Source organism: Rhipicephalus microplus, chromosome 8, assembly GCF_043290135.1.
Source record: "Rhipicephalus microplus isolate Deutch F79 chromosome 8, USDA_Rmic, whole genome shotgun sequence".
NCBI lineage: Eukaryota > Metazoa > Arthropoda > Arachnida > Ixodida > Ixodidae > Rhipicephalus > Rhipicephalus microplus.
In genome coordinates this window covers 53,118,393-53,142,175 of record NC_134707.1, presented here as the reverse complement: position 1 = coordinate 53,142,175, position 23,783 = coordinate 53,118,393, and the positions used below count along the sequence as shown (strand labels likewise).

At 44.2% G+C, this 23,783-nt stretch overlaps 1 protein-coding gene across 1 annotated transcript; it reads left to right on the top strand.

The window, feature by feature from the left end:
- The first annotated feature begins 767 nt into the window (after window positions 1–767).
- On the top strand, window positions 768–18,001 carry LOC142769038 (zinc metalloproteinase/disintegrin-like). The gene is made up of 8 exons (XM_075871846.1): window positions 768–2,321; window positions 2,376–2,509; window positions 4,541–4,584; window positions 5,117–5,225; window positions 6,328–6,465; window positions 11,950–12,079; window positions 15,437–15,556; window positions 16,020–18,001. Exons 2-8 carry the CDS (start codon window positions 2,463–2,465, stop codon window positions 16,080–16,082), a joined length of 651 nt encoding a protein of 216 aa, XP_075727961.1. The 5' UTR covers window positions 768–2,321; window positions 2,376–2,462; the 3' UTR covers window positions 16,083–18,001.
- Window positions 18,002–23,783: the final 5,782 nt, after the last annotated feature.

The window sequence follows — 23,783 nt, the reverse complement described above, 5'->3', positions numbered from 1 at the left end:
TCTCAATGAGACACCGCCACCTTTTACAAGCTTTATCTACACACTTGCATAGATGCTGGATTACGGCACGATTACAGAAACATGAAAAAAAAAGAACACTCGAACAAATTAGTATCGTACGACCGATAGTGTAAATAACGAGCGAGAACACGCACACATATTTTCACTTTCTTACCCGCAATGCAGTCGGTGGCTTCAGCGCACTCCTCTGCCATCTGGTGGATTTTATGGCCCTGTCAATTGGGCCACAACTAAATTAAGATAGTATTGATCTTCAAAACAGTCCTTCTAGGCGTTCGATGACCCTCGCAAGGCTGTTAGTTTGACGAAGTTTGCGTCTCGAGCACACGATCTGCGTACAAGAACAGCGGCGGATGCAGCGCGGTTGAAAGTGAAATCCTCCAATTGACGAAACACGCAAGAGGGCGCCACTCCAAATTCTCGGGGCCAACAATGAGCGCCTTCCAGCCATCACCTTTCGCAGGCGCACACGTGAGGTTTGCGGCACTGCACATATATGTGTACTTGTTTATGGTGGGGACATGATGGCACGCACTATGCCCCTGCAAATGCTTGCGCCCCCACTACAGTGTTCTAGTGGCAAAGGTACTCGGCTGCCGACCCGCAGGTCGTGGGATCGAATCTCGGCTGCGGCGGCGGCATTTATGTTGGAGACGAAAATGCTGTAGGGATATATGTGCTCAGATTTGGGTGCACATTAAAAAACCTCAGGTGGACGAAATTTCCGCAGCCTTTCACAACGGCGTCTCTCATAATCATATGGTGGTTTTCGCACGTCGAATCTCACATATCAATCAATCAATGCTTGCCGGTGGGCGCGTTTTATATGGCACTGATAGCAAGCTTTCGTGGAGTTGAACCATGATAGCACACCGTAGACTTCAACCTGTACCGCTTAAAACACAGGCAACGCAAACGCAATGTCAGTTAGAATTGGCAGACAATGATGTCAACGAAAGTGTAAAGGATGTTGTTAGTAGTAATGTTATTGTAAAAGTGAAGAAATAAAAAGTAAACGAAAAGATAACTCGCCGCTGTCAGGGACCGAACCTAAGAACTTCGAAGGTCGCAATGAAGTATAGGATACCTGCCAGCGGTAAGCTATCTTTTCTAATAATTATGAAAATTCGCATCGCTATTGTTAAGAATAACAATTATAGTTTCGAAAGAAAACAATTATTAGTCAATCTTTCAAGCAGAAATGCCGACTCACGTTACCGCTGATTTGTCTCACGACGGTGAAACTCTTATTGGTGCACAGAGTGTATAAGCTGTGATTTCATTTTCATTTTCAAGGCACGAGTTCACACGTAAAGAGGTCCTTCCTTAACAACCCGACAGCTTCATTCTTCGTCATCACAACCACGTGTAATATCACGAACGTGGTCGTGTTGTGTTTTCCTTGACTGTCTTTTCAAGAAATAATTCCGTTACGAACTTAAATTGCAAAAGGCATTAAAAAGGTTACAAAAATTGTCAACAATATTTTTTTTACTTATTGCTGTGGCTTGCGTACGCACGCAAGAAATGATGCTAGTATTATCACATGGAATGCTCTTTTTAAACTAGCTTTATAACATGCGTCGCCGTTCTGATTAAAGGCTTATAGCTGACGAGCACTGAGTTGGGCTAGCTGGCTCATTACACAGTAGTTTTTATATATGCTCACTGTATATATGTCCTCTTTCACGCAATAAAATTTCTAAGAGCGCGCAAGTGCTCTCTTTCTTTCTGTGTTGTCCTTGTAATACAGTGCACTTAAACCATTACAGAAGGCACGGCAAAAATGCAGTGTTGTTGCACTTAGTCGTTCTTCAAATTGTCTTTCTTATTTACCGGCATTTAAGTTTCATTAGAGCAGTAATGCATTCGTCGACAGATTCTAGAAATTGTACACTAAAATTGGAGCTACCTATAGAAGTTCTCGTCAGAATGTGGTTGCCGAAAAACGCAAGATAAGTTTTCTACCTTGCGATAAATGCCCTAATGCCACCAGTCTAAATGTTATTTAGTACAACTACGAATATATTAGAAAATACACCTCGTGGAGTGGTAATAAAAAGAAATAAAATTGTGAAACGTGGGGCCAGAATTTGTGAAACTTAAGAATAATAACGTACTTAGACACGAGGCCTGCAGACTATACGAAAAAATTGATGTTCTTCCCTATCAGCAGTTTGTAAGCAGGTGCCCCTTATGTGTTACTGGCGTGTTCGTGATGTTCATAGGTCAATGGACTGCTTGGACAACTCGTACCTCCTGGATCTATCAACTTAACCCAACTTGTAGTAAATAAAGCGGTGAGTAGAATAAGCATCAAAAACTTTCATAAATTGATGACATAAATGTTATAGGCCAACGATTCCCTCTATTTTAAATTATGGAATAACGGGAAAGTAAAGAGTGAAACGACACTACGCAGTTTTATAAGATACATAAACATGTATACACAACTCTGGAACACAGATTTTGTGTTGTTGACAACAGGGTAAGACATCCTTGAATATATATCCTTTCCGTAGCACAGCTTGTAACGTTTGGTAAATTGCGTCCACAATGTGAGAGAGATATGAAGGAACGTCCTATGTTGTCATATTTCTTGGCTCAGTTGATGGATTGTTTACTTGGGAGAACTCGAAATACCCAAAGCAACTTTTTACCGCAATTTAGGAGCTATGATTATTGCAGACAATTTAGGAAGAATATAACGAACATTTTTGTACCCCCCCCCCCCCTATAATGCATAAATATAGCACTTACACTATGATAGGTGTCCAAGCAACCTCAATGCGCTTGCGCAGGAATTCATCGTGATGTAATGATACAATGCCGCATGTTTCTGGCACATGTTATGCAACTGACGATTGAAACGTCACGAAAGTTTGTGTAATGGAGAAAGTTGGGTTGTTTTGTCTCAACACATAAATTTTCTTAATGGCAAGCATTCTATGTCGTCATTCTACATAGCAAATGAGTGTTCAAAAAATGTTTCGTGTTCCGGAAGAAAAATTTAGGGACCCTAAAGCTTCGCTTTTAGGAGTTGAACGAGATAGAGAAATGTTGTTTCTAGTGCGCATTTCAAACACTTAGTGCACGAAACCTTCTCGAATTTGCTATGCACCCGCTATACGTGGCGGAATAGGCACTGTAGCGTGTGTGTGCCTCTTGAGGTGGGGTACCGGCTTCCAACCATGGAGCCTTTATGATAATCGCATATTATGACGCCCGTTGGCATTGACGCTTGTACCATGCATTATTACTGCCATATTTTATGTTGCATTGTGAAGCATGTATGCAGGACGCGTGTGTTCGTAGAGCACGAAAGCTACTTTCACTGCATTTTTTTTGCCTCGCAAATCACTCGGGTTCGATACTCACTCGCACCCAAACAACCCTGGTTTGGTCCCCACTCTGCTCCAGGATTTTTATCATTTGTTTTTTTTATTTGCGTCGTTCTTCATTTTTCGGTCGCGCATAAGATGATGGAATTTAACTTACTACCGAATGCGCTGACGCTGACACTGACGCCGATGCCGACGCTGACGCCGATGCCGACATCGAAAGTTTTGCGAAATAAGCTATTTAACGATATCGCGGTAATATTCGAGTAACTTGGAAGGAATAAAAATATGGCCCCGCCACGGTTTTCTACTGGCTAAGATACTCGGCTGCTGACCCGCAGGTCACGGGATCGAATCCCAGCTGCGGCGGCTGCATTTCCGATGGAGGCGGAAATGTAGGCCCATGTGCTCAGATTTGGGTGCACGTTAAAGAACTTCAGGGGCTCGCAATATCCGGACCCCTCCACTACGGCGTCTCTCATAATCACATGTTGGTTTTTGGACGTTAAACTCCACAAATAAATTGAAGTAAAGATATGCCTTCATGTTTTGTTCGAGTCCTCGCAACAAATCGTTCGGAAAAGTCGCACGTGCCTGCTGACTGCGATGTAAGCAGTCAGCAGGCAAGTGGCTAAATGTAAACACATGATCTAGATCTAGAAGTTCGGAGAGGTGATACAAGTGCCGGAGATGTAAGCTGACTGCGATGTAAACACGCGCTCAAAAATACCAGGAAGTCAAAGTTTTTTGAGCCCGACCCTACGGATAACCGTCTTGTACCTCATCATGTCAAAGGTGGATGCAATAAGTGATAAAATTAGTTAAGAATAATTATACAAATGTCAAGAACATTTGCTGTGGGATGACTTATTTAGTGAAAACGAATGAAACTTTGTACGCGTTATTTGCTGAACTCCGAGCTTCAATAAAAAGGACATTTTGAAAAGCAACACTTCCTTGCTTTGTTTTTTTTTAGTTGTCTCGAACGAATTTATGTCTGTTTTTTTGTATTTGTGACTGTAATATTTATCCTAACAAAAACCCATTTAGTGCAAGGACCTGAATGTTTTATGGGAACAGTTTAGAAAACACATAATTTTATTATAATTTCAGGACGTACTTTTCAATATGCTGTGCGGTTCGCTCAACGCTTGATGTGCTAATTTCTGTCTTTGTAGGCGCAGTATGACTCACGACAATGATCCTAACAAGGCTGTTGAAGGTAGGATCTTTAGTGCGTTTTTAAAGTGTCTTACTGCAGAAACCTCGTTGATATTGTCACGGGGATCTCGAATACACGTAAGGAATCACGTTGACATGTGTGATGGTGCGTTTTAGACAACTGGAATATTGACCAGACATCACTCTTCATGAATTGTGCAACGAGTGGCCAGTTCAATGCTTCCAACGCATTATAAATTGCTCACTCATTATTCTCCATTGTTATCAGCCGCAACATCAAGATACTGTACATGATGGCGTACAGGTGTGTAATGGATACCGTAACTCTTTAAATAATTACGTATAATCACATGGCGTGCTTTCCCCACTTCACAAAAGTTATGTTGATTTATGACGTATAGTGGATGTCATGCAGGTGCACTCGTGGTAGCGGACCCTATGTTGGTAAATGTATCCAATGTCACTCTTCCAGCCTTCACTGTGACTGTGCGACGCATTGCACGCAGGCCTGGTACTTTTTTCTTATTATTTTTTGGAGGGTTACCTCAAGTTTTTTTTTTATTTATAAACAGGAATCAAATGGGGTGAAGGGGCCTGTGGCAGTATGACGGCGGCCCTCGTTTCTGACACTGGCGACGCACTTAGGACGGCTCTGACAATTACGCACGAATTATCGCACGCGTAAGTACATTAAGGGTACTTATATATTTGCAGCATCGCTTTCATATGACGCTGTCCCTATCACAATAGAGGGTTTAGGGTTTAGTACTATTGTCGAAAATGTAACACAATTTTTTCCATTGAAGTTTGAAGGAGCATTTTCGTTTAATGCTCTGATTTATGCACAGAGTAACTCTGAGTAATAAGTGCTAGTGCGCTGAGTAACTGCATGACATTAATGAGCCTTTGTGTCTGTCTCAAACACTTCTCAATTATATATAAATGGACAATAAATAGCAGCAGTTAACTATAAATGCTCGTATCGCAATATTGTCACGTGGTTATAACGGTGAAGAGAGCTGCAACAAAATCGGCAAATATGCACCTTCTCAATGGACAAACTTGTGCGCAGTCAAAGAAACTCAGTTTACAATCAAGTCAACCTATGTCATGGTAGCGGTCAATGCAATCGTCAGCCATCGGGAATCTCGCAGTTGATATAGTTCGATCGTCGACTTAAATACATGCAGAAGTGCATATTTGATCGCTATTGCTGGTGGCCCCGTTTGTTCCAGAATAAAGTCTACGTCTTGTTTTGAGCTCGCATTACTACCAGAAGAGTTTTAAACAATCTTGATGGTTCCCAGACATACGGCGTGGCTCGTGAAAAGCACTAGACCCGAATGCCACAGACCAGGTGCAAAATGGTCAAATAAAAACCGTTAACGCAATGTGAGGCGTACATAAGCTTCTGCTGTGGCCATTGACAGGCAACCAGTAATTTCCTTTGGTGCTCATTTATAAAGCTCTTTTAGGCTTTTGTACTGCCCCGAATAAACGTTTTGGCACCCGTATGTGGCTGCAATATTGGGCATACATCATATCGAGGTGTTTCGTTTTGTCATCTAATCACACCACTACTTCCCATAAAGGAAATGCAAAAGTACCTAAAATTTCTATAGCTGTACCGTCCGCCTTCTAGGGCAATGTTTCAACTGCGATTTTCTTCTAGTACCACTGCTTCATTTTATTATGAGAACTACTAATCAAAGATAAAAATTCGATAAAAGTTAGGTCAAGTATTCACCAACTTTCTGCTACATATATGTACCGTTACTTTCAGCCTCGGAGCATTTCATGATGGTGAACTTACTGCAAAGTCGTGCGAAAATAGTGGGAAAACCGTGATGAGCCCTTCTGTCAGCAGCATTGGAACAACTTACTCACTGTGCAGCATCAAAGACATCAATAAGTTCTTAAAGTAAGTTTTATTGTCTGCCTTGGTCGAACAGTTGTTCCGGTACTCGGCCGCTTACCCGAATATCGTGAGAGGAAAATCTGAGGGTCGCATTTCAATGGAGGCGTAACGCAATGGAGGACCATGTGCTGTGCTCGTTAATCAACACCAGATGGTCGACATTTCTGGAGCCTTCCACTACGGCGGAATCGATATCGTGGTTTTCAGATGCGAAACCTCAGATTTTACGTGATAATAAAGTAATTCTTGTTTCAATTGAGATTGAATTTTTAGAAAAACTTTGACATATTTTTGCCGTCAATGTCATTGTTAGCTTCGACGCCACCGTGTGGTTCCGTTGAAGTTCAAGTGGATAGCATCGTCTCATGCGTCATCCTGTGTTTGAGTGAAAGTCCAAGTGAAAGCGAAGCCAATGAATGCGGCTCAAACGAATAAGAAACACACCTGAACTTTTTTAATATGAGAGAAGCCAATTGCGGGGTAAAAAGGCAGGGGTTATGCACAGGGCTTTAGCAGACCTCCGCGCATCGCTCATGTGATAATTCACGCTTTCTCTAGGTGGGGATCAACACATCAGATGAAGCTTGTTACGTGTAGTGTTCTCATCGCAATTTTTGCGTTGAAGAGATGGGCAGCGACAAGGGGGCTTAGCCTGATGAAGTGGGCATTTTTTCGTGCTGTACACTCGGGAGCATTGCGGACGAAATCAATGTTCGTAAAGTCTGCGCACTGTGTCCGTCTCACGCTTTTCTTTACCAGAAGTACTGTTCTAGGTTCTATGTTATTGTTGCAATGGTGTACTCACGTGCCGGGAAGACAATGAAGTAAGAGAAGACAATGAAGTAAGTGTTGTTGTTTAATGTCTGAAAACCACAATATACTGGACGCCGTGGTGGTCGTCGTAGTGGAAGGCTCCGAAATTTTCGACCACCGGAGGTTCTTTGACGCGCACCTAGATCTAAACACACAGGATTCGGGAATTTTTCCATCCATCGAATACGCAGTTGACGTGGAAGGTATTCTGTCTCGCGAGCATTTGGTCGGGGGATATATCTATAACTACTAGATTACGTTGACAGGCTATCGAGATGTCAGGATGCGTGGAACCGCATGGTTCAATTCGATGGTGTTCTTGTTTATCTTGCGCTTAATTCAAATTTTCAGCAATCAATATCTTTCATGTGCCAGTCCTCATCAGTGCTGTTGTAATGGAATGAAAAAACTTTATTTCAGTCCTGCAGGACGCGCTTAGCGCGTAGCGGGCGTCTCCCACGTAGGGACCGACAGGGAGTACCTAGCGGCCGCTTCGTGGGCCTGCTGGACGGCCCATTGCTGGTCGGCGAGAAGTGGGCTCCTGAGGTTTTTGGTTTATTTTCTGTGAACCCTTCGTTTGACCCTGTATACGGAGGAAAAAAAAAAGTCTACGCATCTCCAATAAAATAATTATGCCAAGTGAGAGAAACATGGTGTAAGTGTTCACAGCGTAAATCACCCGTGACATTGCCCACTAGCGCAATTAAATGGGTGATAACGCGTGCATGCAGTATATAAAGTATGTTCTTGCCTTTGAGCCACCACTTCACGTGCCCTCAACTCCCGAGTTAAGGGCGCGGCAAGCGGTGGCTCAATGGCCTCCGGAGTTGCAACTTGTTGTCGGCGTTGCCTTTTTGGCGCTGCTTCCCGAGCACTCACCTCTGTTATGTTTGCTGTCTGCGTATACGTTGAGCCACATGCCACGCTCTCACCTTCGGAGCGACAACTTATTGGCGGCGTTGCCTCTTTGCCTTTCGAAATTGTTTTCATTAGGAGCATGTGTGGTCTGGAACGTGCTTACTTCTAACCGTAATTACCGCCATTGTCATGCGGTGTAGTGGATACCTTGCGTGGGCTGTGTCGTACAAATAACAGCGCACAACGCACAATGGACAAGCCTAGAGCTTACGGGGAAACGATAGAGTTTGAAAAGTACTCGCTCATTCTGACTTCCGTATCTGCCACAGAGCAACAACTACCCCTCCTTCTTCTGAGTGTACATATTATGCTGGTGGTTATATTTGCCAAAGACTCACATGTCATATTACACTATTCCAATCTGTTCACTGGCTGCAGTCCCTTTTTTTTTCACAGCGATGTTCAGCAAAACTACCTCGCTGTTTCTGGATCACTGCCTCATTAATTAGCCTTTGCCTCCGCGGAAACCAAAATACTCTTTTAAGCACATCAAAGACTTCGTCATCAAAGTATGAGCAAACTACTTTTTTTTTTGCAATCAGGTAAGCTACCGAAAAGTGGACCACGTCCGATATTTCTATACTTATGCTTGAAATGTAAGTAGGGAGGTTGCAAGTTCAGTTTCTCGATGGAACCTCGTCATTTGTGGCCCAAAAAGATCAATTAGGACAAGCTTGTGCAACCCTCTATGTTTTAGTGGTCTTAATTAAGTGAACACCTGCTTTCGCTTTCCAAAATAAACACTATGGAAAGAGGCACTACAGCACTGATGTTAAATTCTCATTCCTTATGCGGTCTGACATGCTCAGAACTAGCTAAAAAAGTAAAGCCATCTATTCCTGTTTAATAATATAACCTTTATTGCACTTAGTTAGGCAGAGTAGTTTTGCCTAACTCCCTAAGATGCCACTACTCTAAACTTATGCCTAGCACACGCGAAGGCTACTCCCACAGCTATACATCGGATAAAGCGAGTTCGCTGTTACAATGTAACTAATTGCACCTTATTCATACTGGCAATGACTCTGCTTTTGCAAATATAACCTAAAACACAACCAAAATATAAATCCTGTAGTTATCCACTTGTACCAGTGAGATAGCTGTCCTACTAGGGCGAACACCACCAACCAAAATCAAGTCGGATAGTGAATCTCTGAAAAAAGGTAAATAATATCGGTATCATAAACATATGTCCGTGTTGCAAGTCAGTCACTCAGTCCTATTTACACGGCAGTAGATAATCGACAATCATCAAAGCACCTTCAAAATCTGGGGACATTGAAGCTATGTCCTGTTCGCGATGTCCTGCTCCTAGTGCGTACTCTAAACATTTGGTGGATGAAACCTGTTCGAATTTGCTTTGCACCCACTACGTCGCTTTAAGTAAATAGGTGCCGTAGCGTGCGTGACTTTTTGTAGTGGGTGACCGGCTTCAAACTACAAAGTCGTGATGATAATTGTATGTTCTGCCGCCCCCTGGCAATGGGCGCTTATGCCATGCATTATTGCGGCAATATTTTATGTTGCAATATGAAGCACGTATACAGGAAGCGTGTGTTTGTAAAGCATGAAAGTTACTTTCGCTGCATTTTCGAACATAGGAAGTGAAGTTATTTTCAATGCACTTATGAACAGACGCATGGCCGTAAGTTAGAATATCTGCTTTGCGTACAAACGCCCCGGGTTCGATCCCCACTTGCAGCCAAACGACCTGGATTCGAGCCCTGTCTTGATCCAGAATTTTTCTTTTCATTCATTTTATTCGCATCGTTCTCGATTTTTCCGTCCCGCATAAGATTATGATTATTCGCTCACAACCAACGACGCCGATGCTGACGCCGGAATTTTTTCGAAACCAGCTCTTAAACGCTGCCGCTTTGAAATGAAATGCGCTTTCCGCGACATATGTCGCAATGTTGTGAAAAAAAAACTTTTTGAATACCTTGGTAGGTGTTACTAATAATAAGTGCAGTTCCAATTGGGACTGTTGTGTAAACATGATAGTAATAAAGAGCTCGTTTCGCAGAAAGTGAGGTGTCGGTCTCAGCGTCGTCGTTGTTGGTTGTGAGTGAAAGATCATCTTCTGCGTGACCAAAAAATCGAGAACAATGCAAATAAAATGAAAGTCAATAAAACCTGTGTCAAAGTAGGGATCGAACCCAGGTCGTTAGCGTGACAGCGGAAGTTGTAATATACGAACACGCGTCTCTTTGAGAACACAGTGAAAAAAAATTAGCCCCATAACTGCATGCAATCTGCAAATATCGTCGAAAGACGATAGTCTTGCGCGTGGAGAGAGTGAACAAAACATTTATTTGATGTTCTGCGCAAGAAATTGGTGAATGGTATTTCGGAGGCGCTGCGTAAGAGTGCTTCGAGCGTGCAGCGGAGGCGAACGAGCGCATATAGTCACGTCACACGCGAGACATGAGCGCCATCTGGCAGTTTTTTTTTGGAAAACAAAGCGCGTGGCCGTGCGCGCCCGTCTCAGACGTGATAAGGTGTAGAACGCGAGGCGACGGGTACGTGCCACCACCATCTCGTCTTACCAAAGCGTTGGAAACACTCCCCGTTCCGTGCAAGCGTTGCATGGTAAGCGCATCGTGATAAGTGCTACGGTCCTTAAAATTGCTTATGTATGCGTTTTCTAGTAAGAGATGCATACGCAGAATATAGGCGTGTTGTTATGATGCCCCAGACATTCACAATATTTGCTTTTTAATTGACAATTGCACAAGCATGAACGCTCAACCTTGAGCAACATTGGTGGTCGCTGTGTATGGGGTCGGCCATTTCAAGTACCCGATGCCGGTAAGAGTAAACAAACAGACAAGGGTACAGACAGACAGACAGTCAGACAGACAGACAGACAGACAGACAGACCAAAATTTTTGCCTCTCGAAGGTCCCCAAGAAAGACTATCATTTAAAACTTCATTTGCTTGAAAGTACAGTGAAAGTAACTCTAATGATTTACAAACACACGACTCCTGTATACATGCTTCATAATACAACATCAAGTATTGCAGAAATGATGCGTTGTACAAACGCCCATTGCCAGCGGTTGGCAGAACATGTGATTATCAGAATGACTTCGTGGTTTAGAGCCGGCCACCCACTACAAAAAGCAAACACGCTGCTGTGCCTATTCGCTTAAGGTCACGTATAGTGGGTGCATAGCAAGTTCAAAAAGGTTTCATGCACTACGTGTTTGAAGTACGCACTAGGAACAGGATATCGCTACCACGTTCAACTCTTAAAGGCGAAACTTTAGGGTCTCCTAATTTTTATTGCGAATGCTTTAAACACAGTAAAAAGTGGCACACAGCTATACCGCTCTCCTAAAAAGAGCTAGATAGTGTTACGTGGAGGTTACACATTATTGTGACCTTGTCTTAGGTTGTTTGTACTGCAAGACATCTAGACATCTATCCATCAGCAACGATCGCTTATCTTCTGCTGTAGTTTGCTTAGCACGAATATTTCGCGTGACATAACGTGTTATATGTGATTACCAAAATAAGTGGACGTTCATGCTGTTTTTCTAGAGGAAATAACTGTTTTGTTGATGCCTATTTATTATTTATTATTACGCTATCTTCCGAACAACTCTGGTTAAGACATTTTAGACTCTGTACTATTGCTTGCATATTTCTTTTCGCCCTTCGTCACTTATTTCATGAAAGAGAACGTGTTAGTAATCTTCATACGAAGTAAATTCTAATTCTCGCTCTTCTGAATTCATGTCTTGATGCAGGAGCTTTCAGGCCACGTGCTTGTTTGATAAACCGTCACGTGGTCCATCGGTAGACCCAGATGTTGAACGGAGAAGAAATGGAAAGTGTGATAAATTAAAGGAACAGGGCGAGTACTACTACGTAAGACAGGTAAAAAAGATCATTCCAAGAAGTTATATGATACTGCGAAATCAATCCATGTGGTACTTTACAAGTGCAATAAAACACTTTTAGGGAACATTTACATCTGTTGGATGATCTCAATGGTGGATTATGGTTACGAGCGTTAAGTGAGGTGGGGATGCGTAGAAAGAAAGCGGAAACATGTTATGGTGAGGTCCCATGTTTATTATGCTCTCGATCTTCTTTTATGTTAGTAACCATGTCCCATTATACTTGATAACAACTATCCTAACTTTCCACTATATCCTTCTCCGAAGATCGTAGTAAAAGTGGTGCGCGTAAACGTCTATATTGTTACGGGGAGAAAACGACGTTGTTGAATATATTTACAGACACCTAACGCCAGGCACACAAGGCAGATCCTAGTCCACGCGAATATCAGGGAGCATCGTATTTGTCATTTCTGATATCCGACAGCACTTCATAGCGTCACTCCCAGCGCAAAGGCACCGACCCGGTGCTCAAGTGGTTTGAGCGGAACGGCTTTAGTCGCGTGACCTGACCAATATCAGGTGATCGGATGTGGTGGTGTCCAGAGGTTCGACTTCGTACGTAAAGTCGGTGACTTGATTAGAGTATGGAGAAACTTCTCGCAAAGACCAACATGCCGTTACGGTCTCCAAGGAAAAGAATAAAAGCTTATCCACGTGAATGATGATGAGCGGGGCGAAGCGCTGGAGGGTTTCATCGCTAAACAGTGAACCATCCTTGAATATCGCCCACTACGTCATGAAATGCGGGACTAACACGTCTTCAATCGACGTTTGCGAGGATGAAGTACTGGGCAGTTTGCAAAGGTGAAAATATAGGCGGTTACCTACAAACAAGGAATGGACTCAGTGGAACAGTCAGTGGCTCTTTAACGCGCACCTGACACACGACCATCTTGCATTTCATGTTGGGTACTTCTCAACAGTATTTGCTTTATAATCGATGAAGTGATGGATTGGTGATGGGGCACAATAGGATGCTTGCAAGGACGAAGTATCGGGCAGTTGGCAAAGGATAACTATAGGCGGTCCCATACATACACACAAGGGATGGGCAGACTCACGCCTTTAGGATCTTCGCCCCTAAAACTACGTCACATGGCTTGAAGTGGACATCATGGTGGCGAGCGTCATAGATGCATCGTTGCTTCGAAGGTGGGCAACTTCGCCTGCCTCTGCAGCCCTAGCGATGGCCTCACGGGCGTATTCTGATGTATCGAAAATAGGCGGAAGGAGCGTGTCAAAAGGCAGCATGGGCTCTCATTCGTACAGGAGAAAAAATGGAGAGAAGCCTGTAGAGTCACTACGAGACGTATTGTATGCAAATGTTACGAACGTCAAAGCTCCGTCCCAGTCACGATGATCTGGCAAAACGTAGATGGTGAGCATGTCCGTAAGCGTTCTGTTGAACCACTCTATTAGGTCGTTGGTCTGCAGGTGATACGCAGTGGTGAACTTGGGTTTGGTAGCGCAAGAGTGCAGTATGTTCTGGACTACCTTTGATAGAGAGTATCAACCCCAGTCTGCAATCAGCTGTCGAGGAGAGCCGTGAACAAGTACGACGTCTTCGAGGAGAAAGTCAGTGACGTCGGTAGCACAGCTGGTAAGCCTAGCCCGCGTGATCGCATACTGAGTCGTGTAGTCGGTGGCAACAGCTATTCACCTGTTGGCTCTGGTGGATATAGATAAATGACCGAAGAGATCAATACCAACACTGTAAAATGGTTGAGATGGTATCTTTATGGTTTGAAGGCGTGCTGCTAAAAGAGTTGGCGGTTATTTTTTCTTGCCCCTGAGGAGGAGGCCGCTCCGGCTTAGAAACGTCGGGTTTCTGAATACAATATATTGATACACAACAGCCGCCACAACCTTGCTTCATGAAAGAGGAAGACGACGTCGGTTGCTGGTTGTTGATGAACTGTCGCCATCTTGTTCACCGAGCGTGGTCCATCGTATATAATTTCATAAATAAGTTACTCGTAACAATATGATTGAAGTTTTCTAACTATCTTATTCCTATCTCAACTAGGCAGACGTCTGGGACATGTTCACCTTTATACGGGGAGGGGGGGGGGAGGCATCTGCCATCAGCCTCGCGTTAATCGCAAGAGGCGCTTTATGGTTTGCACTTTAAATGTATCTATGTTCCTAATATTATATAAGGGCTCATTGTCACCCATTCTATGGTGGTTTTCCATTAACGACAAACATATATACGTAGTCGAAACGTGTCATCTCTAGTTCTAGACCTCAAACAGGCCTACAAAAAAAAAACAAAGCTCTCAGTGTTTTATTTCTGAACAGACAAAAATGCAACCCATGCCGTGCAATCACTTTTGCGCTGAGAAGATTATCTCTTTTCACTAAAATAGTACATCTGCTTTCATTGATTATGGTGTGAAGCTTTCCCGTCGTCAGTGAGGCGCAGTCATAAAAAGTGGCGCCAAATTAAATAATCGTGGTCGACCGGTACTAAAATAGAGCACATCTGTGCTTGTTTGTTTATTTATTATTGTAATTTGATGCTCTTATGTACAACTTTTTACTGGATCAGTGTACCTACTCTGTTGTTGTTTTTAATGTTTTATAGTGCCTCGTAAATATGATATAAGACTTTTTTTTAATTATGGCCATCTATCTTGAAAAAAAATGCGGTGCTGGGAAGCCTTCTATGTTCCTCTTCGGTTTTGTTTTTTCAATTATTCTTTCCTTTCATGTTTCCTGCTTTCCCCCAGTATTTTTATCTGCTTACAATTCTCATTTCTTCGTTTTTCTTTACTTATTCTTTTCTATTTCTTGCTCTTTCTATGTTTTCGAATGTTTACCCTTTCTCACTTTTTCTATTTCACTCTTGCTTCCTTTTTTTTGCTACTTTTATACGTAGTTTTGCTCAAGTTACGCTAAGTGCACTAGTACCTGTTTTTTCTTATTGAAGTACGAAACAAACGAGAGAGTTTTTGCCATTACTTGGCGATGGCTACCCCTTTTCACTTGATTTTTACAAAAAGAGAAAAAGAACAAAGTAGCTTGTTTACATAATTCTTTATACTGATGATGAGTGATCATGGTCATCAATGCTCTCGCAGAATAAGAGGAAGTAAACTTCTCTTTGGTGAGAGTGCGCTCTCGGTACTCAAGAAATGAAGCGTAGTGGGAGAGTATAAATGTCGCGAAGAGCCAACGGTACCACCATACGATAGCATAGGACAGCCCGGACTCGTAAGACGCTCCCCACTTAATCCTTTTCAGCCACGTACTGTGAAGTTTCGAGAAATGTAGTGTAGGCGACGAAGAAGGACACGATGTTGCAACATGCATTTTCCTCTTTCTGCAGGGAAGTAACTTCTGCAAGTATAGCTGCCTGTTTGTAAACTCCGTCACAAAAGCTGCCACAAGAGAGGAATGGCTAAAGGAAGAAAATGGGACCTCCTGTAATGCCTTCGATCTTACTCAGGTAATGGGCAGGGTGAAAGAAGGTCTCTAATTATGCTAGTTGGTTTTGGAATACAATATGATTTAGTACAGGGACACAAAAACACAAGAAGAATGAAACAAACCATGACTGTTTTTGTATTTTTTCGCCCCTTTTGTGTTTATGTTCTAGAATGTCTGTAGAAGTGTAATTATGTGTTGTTTATAAGACAAACATACGTATATTCATACGCACTTTTCACTTGAAAGACTTGCGCTCTGCTGTGTTCAACTCTTCATGTGGATTTAGACGAGAAAAGAAAAAAAACGTAGCATGTGCTTCGAAAGACGCAATCGGTATTGGCAAGTCGTAAAGGCTAGCGTAAAAATGGCCCAAATCAGATCTCCATAACCTAAGTGAGCACGTTTTTATACTCTGATGATGTGGTTATTGTTCTCCTCTGTACTTCCTAATTTGTTTTATATTGGTATCTGTTTCATTCCAGAAGTGCGCAGATGGTTATTGCCTAGAAGAGGAAAAGACAACCTCCGGGGAAATAGTAGAATAGTATGTTTCTAAGAAATGTACGCAAATGAAGTTACTATTAATATAACACATTTTCATAATGCTGGCCATCTTTATGAACGTGTACATGGTCGCAACAGTGGTCACCCACGTCACAATATTTTCAGACTTGTGGTTGCATATTCCGAAAGCTCCGCGGAAAACTTAAAGGGGCCCTGAATCCGTTTTTTAGGTACCCAAGGAATGAACTCGCTGGAAGAGCTTATTGCCTCACGAATTAAAACGTGCAAAAATTTTTGAAATTCATCCAGTGCGAGTGGAGTTACAATGATTTGTCCCATGCAGTGATTTCATTCTCTCTTCTCTCGCCCCGACAAAAGCGCTGAAAGCTAATCAGGAAGGGATTGAAGGCGCAAAGGAAAACGCCACGCACACCTCATTACCTCGAGCACTTTTTCTTTTTTTTCTTCAAATGCGTGGCGTTGCTAGTGTGATCGTGCGCGCACGCGTGGTCAAGTGGCGGCCTCCCATGGCAATATCTGTAACGACTGAGCGCGCCACGTCAAATCAGCCAATGGCTGATAGATGGGCTTACTACGAGTGATTTTCGGGCTTATTCCGTGGTTTGTCAAGAAAAGAGAAAGCAATTTTTTGCTGACTGATATATTATTGTGTATTCAAGGCCGCGTGCTGCGCAATATTATTTGGCCCGTGTGTCGTCGGGAGCCTGAACTACTGATCGGAAGCGCTTTCTGACCATGCTCAAAAAGTGCTGCAGCGCCACATTAATGAAATGCATAGTTTGGCATGTTTATTTCAAAAGTCGGTAATGAGTGGGGGCTTGCGCTGGAAGCATTTTTGTGAAAAGTATTTTGAAACAACTTAAAATAAAAAAATGAAAAGGCAACACAGTGGAGTATCCATGATTTCAAGACCAGGAAGGAAGGAAGGAAGGAAGGAAGGAAGGAAGGAAGGAAGGAAGGAAGGAAGGAAGGAAGGAAGGAAGGAAGGAAGGAAGGAAGGAAGGAAGAAAGGAAAATAGGGGGAAAAGAACGGCAGTGAGGTTAACCAGCCTATAGCCAGCCGGTTTGCTACCCTGCGCATGGGAGAGGGATGGGGGAGATGAAAGATAGAGAGCTGAGAGAGAAGAGAGAAACACAGCACATTCGGCAGCACACGCGCACACACTCAGTCATAGTCCAGTCTGTCTTTCGTGGTGTGTGACATTGCTGTTACAGCCGCTTGTTCAAGTCCGTGTCGCGTAGGAATTTCAACAGAGCTTTATTGCCTTCTGTTGCAATGTCTTCTCTCGGGCACTTGACAGAATAGTGTCCACAAACATTTGGCTGTTCTCGATGCACGCCAAAGCGGATGCCAGTTACTGTATTTGGATTTCATACAACGGACACTCACACAGGATAAGGTGTAGCGTCTCTTCGTACTGACAGGCATCGCAGAGAGCGTTGTCGGCCATTCCTATGACAAAGGAATAAGATTTTGTAAATGCCACTCCTAGCCATAAGCGATGAAGAAGGGTGGCTTCTCTTCGGTCGAGTCCAGTGGGCATGCGGAGAGCCATCAAAGAGGATAGGTGGTGTTGACGATTCGTATCGATGCTTAGTGGGCACCATAGTGAAAACGTGATTTCACGCACAAGTCGTCGAAGATTACTGGCCGCATCGGTCCGCGAAAGTGGTATGACTTCTTCTCGTGTTCCTTCAAGGGCTGCCCGCGTGGAAGCATCGGCATGTTCGTTCCCTATAATGGCGCAGTGACGTGGCAGCCATTGAAGCGTCACATGATGCTCTTTCTCGTGTGAAGTGTGGAGAAGGCATTGAATTTCGAAAACAAACTGTTCGTATGGCCCGCGATGCAGTGCTGAAAGCACAGATTGTAGAGAAGCCCTTGAGTCGCTGAAAATCGACCGTTGTTGTGGTGGTTCCCGATTGACCACACAAAGTGCAGCGTGCAAAGCAGCTAGTTCCGCTGCTGTAGATACCATGGAGTGGTCAGTCCTAAAGCTGATGGTAACACCTCTTGCTGGGACAACTACTGCCCTTGACGAACACTGGCGGTTCATGGAACCATCGGTGTATACATGTATTCCGTCTGAATTTTTCTCGTGAAAAAGAAGAAGAGACAGTTGTTTCAGCACGGGCGACGAAAGCTCAGATTTCATCCGGATCTCTGGTACACTAAGATGCACTGTGGGTCGAATAAGACACCAAGGGGTTATGGATGGTTTAGATGCAGAAGTGAAGCCCAAGGGAAGTTTATCGTTGTATTTCACAATCATTTTGGTGAACGATGCTTGGCGACTCTCTGAAGGCAACAGTGCAAGGGGATGACAGGGAGCATGTGCGAAGTGTCTGATGTGTGTTCTCAGGACTTCTGCAACAATGTGAGTTTGTATCGGATAGTCACCAGCAATTGCAATTGTTGCTTCTGTTGACGTACATCTGGGCAGACCAAGGTACACTCTCAGCACTTGGGCTTGTACTGCCTGTAGAACACGAACATTGGTCTTGCAGGTATTGCTAAGCACGGGTAAGCTATATCTGAGGAAATTGAGAAACAGGGCTCTGTAGAGCTCCATCATTGCGTCTACTGACATCCCCCACGTCTTTCCTGCCATGAACTTGAACAGTTGGGAAATAGCGGTCAGGCGCTTCTTCAAATAAGTCACATGCGGACTCCAACAGAGGTCCCTATAAATAATGATGCCCAGAAACCAGTGGGTTTTGGCGTAGGAAATCGGTCGCCCGCAGATTGAGATGACATAAGGGGTCCTTGCTTTGCGAGTGAAGGCTACCAGCGCGCACTCTTCTGGTTATATGCTAGTAGTTGGCAATAATAGTTGCTGCTTTTTGAAGCCGGGAACGTATCTGAGGACGTGTGACTGCCGAAGTCCAGACACAGATGTCGTCTGCGTATATTGAGATTTTATTGGTGCTTGGCCAGTATTTCAGCAAGGCCAATTAGTGCAACATTGAATAGCGTCGGGCTAAGAACTCCGCCTTGAGGAACACCCCTGGAAGTATAGCTTCGCGTAGTTGGGCCATCTTCTGTTAACACAAAGAATGATTTTGCAGCCAGGTAACTCGAAATCCGCCGAAAGACTCGACCACCAAGACCAACCACCGCAGGAGCACCCAAAATTACTTCATGTAGTACATTATCATAAGTGCCTTTCACATCTAGAAAAAAATCTGCAGATAGTCGCTTACAGAATCTTTCGTGCTGAACGCACGAAACTAGATCAACGACATTGTCAATAGAAGAGTGGTCGCGTCGGAAACCAGCCATTGAATTCGGATAAATCTTGTAGTATTCAAGATACCACTGCAGGCGGCCTAGTATCATCCGTTCCAGTATCTTCCCTACGCAGATGGCCAGTGCTATTGGGCTGTATGAGGTGAGTTCGAGTGGGGATTTGCCCTGCTTCAAGATGGGTAACAAGTGGCTTACTTTCCAGTCATCAGGAACATTGCCGTCCTGCCACGAGATGTTGTAGAGGCTCAACAGTTCTCTCCTTCACCTTCCCCAAGGTTTCACAAGGCTTGGTACGGAATACCATCTAGGCCCGGAGAAGTTGAACGCCTGCAGAGAGCCAGTGCCGCCTCGAGCTCCTCCATTGTAAAAGGGAGGTCCATGTGGTAGTCACAGGAACGGGGGATGTCACCTCTCGTTGGAGAATCTGGACGAGTGGCTTGGTTGGCGATCTGCGCACAGAAATCTTCTGCGACATCGATCTCTTGCATCCACTGCAATAGCGCGAGCACTTTGAATTCAAAACGCTGTTTCATATGGTGACGCAGACCTTGCACCGTTTTCCAAATGTGTGAGAGTGGCTTGCGAGGGTCTAGTGACTGGCAAAACGCTGTCCATCGTTCCGACGCTAATCTAATCATGCAACACAGGGTCTTCTTTTGCATCCTCCTGACTACCCTTATATTGTGAATTGATTTTGTACGCCGATACCGACGCTCCATTCGGCGTCGAAGTGCTCGGAGTCGCTCCAGCTCTATATCAAAGTCGTTTCGTGTGGAAGAGATCGTCACCGTGCGAGTGGCGTTTTGCATTGTGCTCTTAATTGTTTGCTCTAACCCAGATTGTAGGCCATCACTGCAAGCATCTTCTATGTCAGATTGAAGTTGGTTCATTGGACTGCTTGAATGGTCCTCCATGGACCATAACTAGACAAGCCTTTGATGTTAAGGTAGATTGAAATGTGATCACTTCCTCGTGTATCAACATCTGGAAACCACTTAACGTATCTCGCGAGGGAGTTGGAGACGAAGGCAAGGTCGAGACAGCTGCCGTATGTCACCCCTCGAAGAAAAGTGGGGCTAGTGTCGTTCAGGAGAGTAAGGCCATAATTGTAGGCGATGTTTGCTAACCTGCGTCCTCTTGCATTTGTCCGCGTACTTCCCCATGCGTCATTGTGCACATTGAAATCACCCATGATGACCCATGGTGCAGGACACACTCTCAAGATACCCGCTAATCTCCTGGAATCGAGATTGTTCGACGACGATATATAAACGCCTATGAGAGTAAACATGAGTTTGTCCTTTTTCACAGTGATGTAGACATACTGATTGTCATCGTGAGGTGCAATTGGTTGCACAACATACGTCAGTTCACGGCGAACGAAGACAGTGATTTTGCTGCACGCACCGTCCGTTGAAGACATGACAGCTTCGTACCCCGACAGTCTTATTGGTTTCGACAAATTGGGTTCACAAATGACGATGATTGGAAAGACGTTGATAAACACAAACTGATGAAAATCTGAAAGGCGTGATTTTGGTCCTCTGGCGTTCCATTGGATGACGAATGCAGCCTTGACTTCTTTAAGAAATGATGAGGTGTGAGTAGCCATCTTTTTAGTTGAGAGAATCATCCACATGGCTTAGGGCGTCCAATAATCCAAGTACGCTTCGAGCAGATGGTGTCTTCATGTCGACTAATATCGCTCGGATGGCTTCTATGAGGGAACGCAGCACCGAGATCACTTGACGATCACTTTTACTCAAATCTTCCATGGCTGGAGACGGCTCTGGTGGGGCCACCACCTGCAGAGGTTCCTTGGCAGAAGAGCGCGTCGGGAGCGTGGGCCATTCCTCCAGAGAAGGAGGCTTCTCTGTTTCTTTCGTAGAAGTGGTGGGCCCTTTCGCGGCGCTACTGGATGGAACCGCTAAAAAGTGGGAAGTAGCGTCTCGGGAATTCTTTGAAAACTTTCGATGATGCCGCCACCGACGCCGACGCCGGACTACTTCGGCTGCCTCCCTGTGTGTCGAGTTATTTCGGGCCATTTGTCTGAGAACCGCGCGTTCCTTTTGGATTTGAGGACAGTCTTTTGACGAGGAAGCCTGAGGACCACCGCAGTTGGCGCACTTCAAAGCAGTTTTCCAACAGGCGTCTTCAGCATGAGGTTCAGCGCAGCGGGGAGAAAGTTGTAGGTTGGAGCATACGCCCTTACCGTGTCATAGCCTGAAGCACTGATGACACTGAAGTGGCTTTTGGATGAATGGTCGAACCGGATGTCAGAAATGTCCAACTTTAACGTGAGATGGTATGCAATCTCCCTTGAAAAACACTTTTACGCAGCGCGTATTTCCAAGGCGCCGCACTTGCATGACAGTTCCGTCCTTTGCTGGCTTGATAAGGGTAGACAAGTCAGCATTAGGAATGGCAATGTCGATGTCATAAATTACACCGGCAATTGATTTATCACCCATCGGGATAAAGGGGCGCATTTTAATGCCGCCTAGCTCAGTCAATTGCTGCAGCTGTCCTAACGCACTCACATCGTGCACGCCTACGGCGAGAATGTTCTTCCTTGGGTTTTCTCGTATGTCGTTAATTAGATGTGGCACCGTACGTTCGAAAGCAACGGAAAGGGCTTGCCTGTTCAGAAGCCGTAGGTTGCTTGATGGATCTTCGGGCATGAAGATGATGACGTGCGGCCAGCGCGCAGGCCCTGAATGCACAGTCGCTGTGCTTGCAGGAGCTGATGCTGCTGTATTCGCCGTCCTTCCCTTCACCCTCTTACCCCGGACAGGTATAAAGCTGTCATCGGATGTGTCGTCTTCGGACATATAATTGAGATCGATGTCCTCAGTGTCACTGGGAGAGCCAGCTCACTTCCTTGTGGTTGGCGGGTGTGAGGACCTGTGACCAGGCGGGCCTCTGGCATGCTCCACGGCCATCACCGCAAGACGGGGAGGCGAGGCACCTCAAAAGACCGATGATTTCACTAAAAGATACAGAGCGCAGAAACAAGCGTTCTTCTAAAGAGACACTTCTTCTTTCCTTTCAAGACCAGAAGTCCAACTATACGTGCGAGCGCCGTATAAATGCCTAAAAATTGTCGCCACATTACCGTATTTCCTTATTACAAAGTTACATTGTGATCTTAGCATGATAGTGGGGGCTAATCACCAAGCCACAATGGTCCGTTACAGATGACGAGTTTTAGTTTAGTAGTATAGTTCTTCCATGCTCAAGCCCGCCAAGCTGTAACAGTGGCGTCGCCTAGCGGAGGGTGCATAGGTTGATTAAGAAAAAGTATTGTTGATGCCTATTACTCCTGTCCTGATGAAACCTGAGCGGCAACAGGTCTACAATTAGGGCTTTCAACTGTATGAGTTAGAAGTTTCCCGGTAGGTTATTAGCAAAGTTAAAAGCGATCGTAAGGGAAAAAAACACGTGGTTCAAGACTTTGATCTGACGGGCGTACCTTTCTCCCGAGCAGTGAGCCACCCTCCTCCTCTGAGCGAGGGAAGACGCGGGCGCCACACGTTTATTAGCGGTTTTCGTTATATTCTTTCTAACTCTGTATCTTGCGGTTACCTTAAGCTAGCAAAATTATTTTTACCCGGAAAGAACCACACTGTTGTGTTCTAAAAGAAGATATTAGCTATTTTTCGGTGGCGTTTTTAGCTTCTTTTGAAAATTTGTTTAATGAAATGAGCTTTTTGCTGATTACCACCTTAATTAAGGGCCTAGAGTGTACAAAATTGGGCCTCCTGGTAGCCTATGGGGTGCGGTTTATTATTATATTAAGCGGACAAAATTTAAATGGGTTTGTGAGGTGATATTACCAATTTAATCTTTTTAGTGATTAGGCTTAATTTTGATTGCGGAATAACTCTAGAACTATTAAACCTAGCCTGATCAAACTTCGGTAGCGTCAGATCTACCTTAAGGACTTTCAACGTTATAAGTAAGAAGTTTCCCGGTAGAGTATTAACGAAGCTACAAGCGATCGCAAAAAACACGTGGTCTGACTGTTGTTGTTTACACAGATTCACACTGTTTTCCGCTTCTAAAATTTAAAATTTTCGTTTGTAATAGCAGTATTTGTAGCGGTTGAACTCCTTGTATCTTCACGAACAAATAGACACCACTGTGACCCTCCTAGAACCAAAATTGCTAAAGTTATAGGCAGATATGTGCAGAGCTCACTTACACGTGCTGCTGACGCGGCCGCTCCCGGGGCTATTTCGTGACAAAAATTAATCCCAATCACTAAAAAAGAATAATTTGGTAACATCACCTCACAGACGAATTTAAATTTTGTCCACTTAATATTGTTACGCCACGTATGTGCCGGACGAAGAAGGAAAAAGAAGCAAGGGGTGTGGAAGAAGAAGATCATCATCTGCCTGCGCCGATACGGCTCGTCCCTCGAACCGTGTATCAATAAACCCCCAGACGCCTACTGAGGTCGTAACAG

Bases quoted from the DNA above. Each gene is read 5' to 3' on its own strand.
- LOC142769038 (XM_075871846.1), top strand. From the start codon at position 2,463: ATGTATACACAACTCTGGAACACAGATTTTGTGTTGTTGACAACAGG. The intron at 2,510-4,540 runs GTAAGACATCCT...CTGTCTTTGTAG, and splicing joins TTTGTGTTGTTGACAACAGG to GCGCAGTATGACTCACGACA. The intron at 12,080-15,436 runs GTAAAAAAGATC...CTCTTTCTGCAG, and splicing joins AGTACTACTACGTAAGACAG to GGAAGTAACTTCTGCAAGTA.